Source organism: Haliotis rubra, unplaced genomic scaffold, assembly GCF_003918875.1.
Source record: "Haliotis rubra isolate DU_JTF1 unplaced genomic scaffold, ASM391887v1 Scf791, whole genome shotgun sequence".
NCBI lineage: Eukaryota > Metazoa > Mollusca > Gastropoda > Lepetellida > Haliotidae > Haliotis > Haliotis rubra.
This window is the reverse complement of record NW_025767514.1, coordinates 416,746-421,461: the sequence shown is the minus strand read 5'-3', so window position 1 is coordinate 421,461 and position 4,716 is coordinate 416,746. Positions and strand designations below refer to the sequence as shown.

At 36.3% G+C, this 4,716-nt stretch overlaps 1 protein-coding gene across 2 annotated transcripts; it reads left to right on the top strand.

The window, feature by feature from the left end:
• The first annotated feature begins 453 nt into the window (after nt 1-453).
• Nucleotides 454-4,501, top strand: LOC124261229. Of its 2 annotated transcripts, XM_046695553.1 has the most exons (5): nt 454-536; nt 1,840-1,905; nt 2,374-2,445; nt 3,609-3,769; nt 3,914-4,501. In XM_046695553.1, the coding sequence occupies exons 2-5, from the start codon at nt 1,848-1,850 to the stop codon at nt 4,034-4,036; spliced, it is 414 nt and encodes a 137-aa protein (XP_046551509.1). In that variant the 5' UTR covers nt 454-536; nt 1,840-1,847; the 3' UTR covers nt 4,037-4,501. The 2 variants fall into 2 exon arrangements, with proteins under 2 accessions (XP_046551509.1, XP_046551510.1); XM_046695554.1 differs by having other exon boundaries at nt 455-536; nt 3,609-4,501.
• The last annotated feature ends 215 nt before the right edge of the window (nt 4,502-4,716 follow it).

Genomic DNA, 4,716 nt, shown 5'->3' with positions numbered 1-4,716 from the left:
CTGAAAACTGACAATTACAACTTGAAATCACGCTGGTTTGCTAAAAAAAATTGTTGTCTTGTGAAGCGGCAGTTAGAAAAGCGTAGGAATATATTGTCTGGGCAACTTTTATTGAATGGCTTCAATATGACTGATTTCATAACGATAAGCACACTTGCATCGGTACCGAGAAACAACATGATATAGACTACGCAATTAATATTTATATCAACTTGTATTTTTTATATTTGTAAATAAACTATTTATGCTTTAAGTTTTAGTCTGGAAGATAGTCGACATAATTTCAGCTCACGAATGATCCAGAATCTGTTCCGTTTGCTTCCATGGACACGAGCAAGACTGCATTTACAAATAAGCGATGTGCAGTTTCCCAGCTTTCGTTGTGTTTGGACTCGTCCGAGCGACTCCAATGTACAGTACTCTCCCTGACTATTGAAACACTGAAAAAGGAGCACAGTTATTAACAACAACACGCTTGTTTGGACACAGACCTGTTGTAGCAGAGAAGAGTGTATTTGTCGACGATTTTAGTTCATGTATGTGTGGAAAAGAGGTTTTGTGTTGGATCTCTCTGTATTTATGTCTCCTCAGAACTCTTTGCTGGAATGACAATACTGATGTTAGGCCGTGAGACATGAAAACGATCTGTAAACCGACCTGTTGGCATGGTGTTGCTTTTCGTTTTTGTAATCGTTGGAGAACTAAGGTTACAACGCACTCAAAGGACCGCTATTGTTTTCCGTAATAACTGCAGTTGGTTAAACGCATTTCGACTCAAATATATTAGCCGTGAACCACAAAACAGTACAAAATAGTTGTTATAAACGTGGTTGTTATTATGCCTATGGTAGTTTAATATATATGGTCTAATTCTGGACAGGTCTGGGTAATTGGCCTCAGACTAACACTGGTTTTCTTTCTTCGTTACCTGTAATGACATGACGCCCAACTATAGTTAATATCAGTCTATAACTCTTCTGCTGTTGCATACTGACTAACTTGCCTCTTGAAACTCAAACAGCAAATTATCAGCCTTGATCCACCATCAAGATAAGTTGTCATCGTCAAAAATTGTTACCAGAACTATTCAGCAGACCCACATATCAGTCTTGAACTTGGTGTGAAATTCGCAAAAAACAGTAATGTATAGATCTAATCTTCTGTTGAAGACATCACAAATCATACGTATATCATATGGACATAGTAAATGACTGTATATCTCAGCCGTGTATAAAACAACACAATTCGCTGTACAGAGTTGTGTTTCTTTGACATGCTTGGATCTGCTGATTAGGGTGGGTTGTCATTTCCAGCACAGAACCATGTTGGAGGTTTGATGAAAGAGGTCTGGTTCAGACATGACTATTTACATATATCTCATAGAAACATCATCAGAACATTCATGTGTCAGAACAACAAAGTCCTGTGTTTAGTGTTAGATATGTTAACATGGCATATAATACAACGTACATCAATTTTAGAAGATTTCAGTGTTATTGTGTGGGATGTTCATCACTGTTATCAACCAAAGGTTACTTGACTGAACAGAATTTCACTATACTCTGGATCTGGACCAGTGGCTAAATTGTTTGACTGTGTTTATATTTTCTCCCCTCTATCTCTCTCTGTTGGGGCAGTGGGGTAGCCCAATGGTTTCAGTGCTTGTTACGCTGATGACATGGATTCGATTCCCCACATGGGTACAATGTGTGAAGCCCAATTCTGGTGTCACCCACCATGATATTGCTGGAATATTGCTAAAATCGTCGTAAAACTCGCTCACTCACTCTCTTTTTCTCTGATACATGTTTTATCTCCATTTCTTTGCTTCTGTTTCAGATTGAATTATGGCAGAGAATACGGATAATAAGCCTGAAACAAAAGCAAATGAACAGGATACCAAAGGTAAGAAAAATAAGCCCATAGATACTCATGTTACCTGGATTCTGACAGCTGAAACCAAACTGAATTTAGTACCCAATTTCTACAGTAACATGATGCAAATCTACATTATGTCTTTTTTCTCAAGCATTAATTTTGTTTCAGTTTCAAACATAGGAATCTATAGTGAAAATCTGCAATCAATTCATTTTTAATTTATTTAGTTCATAATAAAATTTTAGTGTTATCATGTGCACAACTATTAGCTGAGCTTACTGGAACTGACAGACATTTAACTCTGAAGTTTCAAACTAGTGGCTAAGTTCACAGAGTGGTCAAGTACATGAAACCAAGGGTTTTATTGTTGGATTTATATATCCACGTTTTCAAGAATCCAATCTTGACCGCTGGCAATATGGAACAAAAATTGCTGACAAAAATGTATGATCTGCCAATAACTTCAGATAGAGATGAATTTCTTCTCTTTACTAGATGTTAACGGTCACCGAGACGTGATCAACCATTGGATGACATCATATGCTACCATGGCAACCGAACAACCTAGTGAGTAGAATCCACATAAGTGAAGCTTGTAACTTTAAAATAATTTTGTACATAAAGAATACAATATTCACTTACCAAGGTCCTCTCAATCATGATGTTATTTCAAACACTGAAACAATAAAATTCTAGCGTATCCAGATTTTGGAGAAGGGGGATGCACATAAATCATGAAGTCCAAAGGTTAAGGGAAATGCTCCTCAGGGGAAAAATTGGGGGCAGAGGGGGTGTGGGCACATGTACATAATGTACAACCCTGACATTCCCTATTCTGAATAGTTATGAAAATGATATCCAGCTTTGAAATCTATTCATCACTAATATCAAATGCTTTTTGTAGAATAAATATCCTCAAGCCTGAACTTTGATGTTCCTGCAAAATGTTACTTGACAGGACATACATAGTGAATAAACATGAAGTTTCCTTTGAAGATTTTTCAACAATCATTAATTTGTGGAGCATGTGAATCTGTTTTCTATATCATTTAAAATTGAATTATCCTCAGAAAAGAAGACCTGTACATTCAGTGACAACGTGTTGATTTGTATGGGCATGAGCAGTTGAAGATTGTAACTGAAAGGCTCTTAGAGGAACAGTCATTTGTTTAAAGTAGACCTAGGTTTATAAGCTGATTCACGATTTTCAAAATGCTGAATAACTGTCTTCCTGTGAGAAATCCAAGTTAGAAGTTTACTCAAACACATTTTGTGCATGTGTGTTAACATTATTCTTTCCAGTGACCTCATCTTACCATAGTCCTAAAGTGTTAACACTATTCATTCCAGTAGGCACAACTTATTATTGTGCACTTGTGTTAACACTATACTTTCCAGTAAGCACAACTTATTATTGTGCACTTGTGTTAACACTATTCATTCCAGTAGGCACAACTTATTATTGTGCACTTGTGTTAACACTATACTTTCCAGTAAGCACAACTTATTATTGTGCACTTGTTTTAACACTATTCTTTCCAGTGACCTCATCTTACTATAGTCCTAAAGTGTTAACACTATTCGTTCCAGTAAGCTCAAATCATTACAGTGCATATGTGTTAACACTAAAATCTATGGGAAAACAAGTTCAGCTTGTCGACTGCAGACACTGCAATATTAATGAATGCTTTTTAGTTCATACCTGTAGTTTTATTATCATTGAATTTCAGAAGGGGAGAACCTGGAAGATCTGTTGTCAACGCTTCAGAAACAGATCAAGGGATCTGATTGGTTGAAAGAAAACACTGCAGAGAAGTGGGCTACTGAAAATAAGGATTTAGCAGAAGAATTCATGAAAGCTAGGGAAAACAAGGAGAAGAAGGAAGACTCTTGACGAAAAATGAAATTTTCTGGAAAAGACAGTATGGAAGTTAGTACTGAGGACTCTTGGAAGCCAGGCTCAGGTTCATGGTTGTGTTGATAAGCCAGTACACATAGGTTACCACAGTGATGTTATCACTGATATTTCTCCTCATTGCCATGCATGTCAGAAGAAATAGTCCATGAGGCAGTTGACCTAATCTTGAATGGTACCAAAATGTTTTGGAATATTATTAAAATTAATCACATAGTGATGATGAACAAAACGATATACTAGTATGCTATAATACTTGTGCAGACTTGATGCATGATGCAACTGAATGTAAAATGATGGTATAGTATAGACTTTTGTACCTGTGTCATGCAATCTAATGAACGCTGACGACTGGGTGAACACCGAGCCTTGATGAGGAAGACATGGTCGAGGGGAGATAATTAACACATTGGTTTCAGATTACCTCCCTTTGACCAACCCAAACGGGTACATGCAAGAAGAATTTCACGGGGTTTTTTTTATGGCTGTGGCAAGTTTTCATGAGTAACAAACTACAGATGCAACAATTCAATTGTTTCTTGGCAGTTATTTTAAACGTGTTTTACTGAATTTTAATTCATTTTGCATATTTTTTGTATAATATATAGAGACAGAATGAAACTAATGTTTTGGGGGTTGATTCAAGAATAATTAACAAAAATGTAAGTTCACAAAATTATAATGTGGAATAAAGAATATATTTATTAAGACATTATTGTCATCTTTGTTTACTATTTTCAGACTTCATGACAGGTTGTTAAGAAGTAGTTATATATATATAGCATAATATGACAGCATATTACCAGTGTATGAAATAAGGCCCATCCAACCGCCCGAGACGGTCTAAATTTCTGACGGACGGTCTAAATTTACAGCTAGCCAGCTCAATGGTCTGGTAAAAAATTTAGATGTTCCATACATCT

Coding starts and splice junctions, on each gene's coding strand:
- LOC124261229 (XM_046695553.1), top strand. CDS start 1,848: ATGGCAGAGAATACGGATAATAAGCCTGAAACAAAAGCAAATGAACAG. Junction 1,906..2,373: donor AAATGAACAGGATACCAAAG/GTAAGAAAAATA, acceptor TCTCTTTACTAG/ATGTTAACGGTCACCGAGAC. Junction 3,770..3,913: donor AGGAGAAGAAGGAAGACTCT/TGACGAAAAATG, acceptor TATTTCTCCTCA/TTGCCATGCATGTCAGAAGA.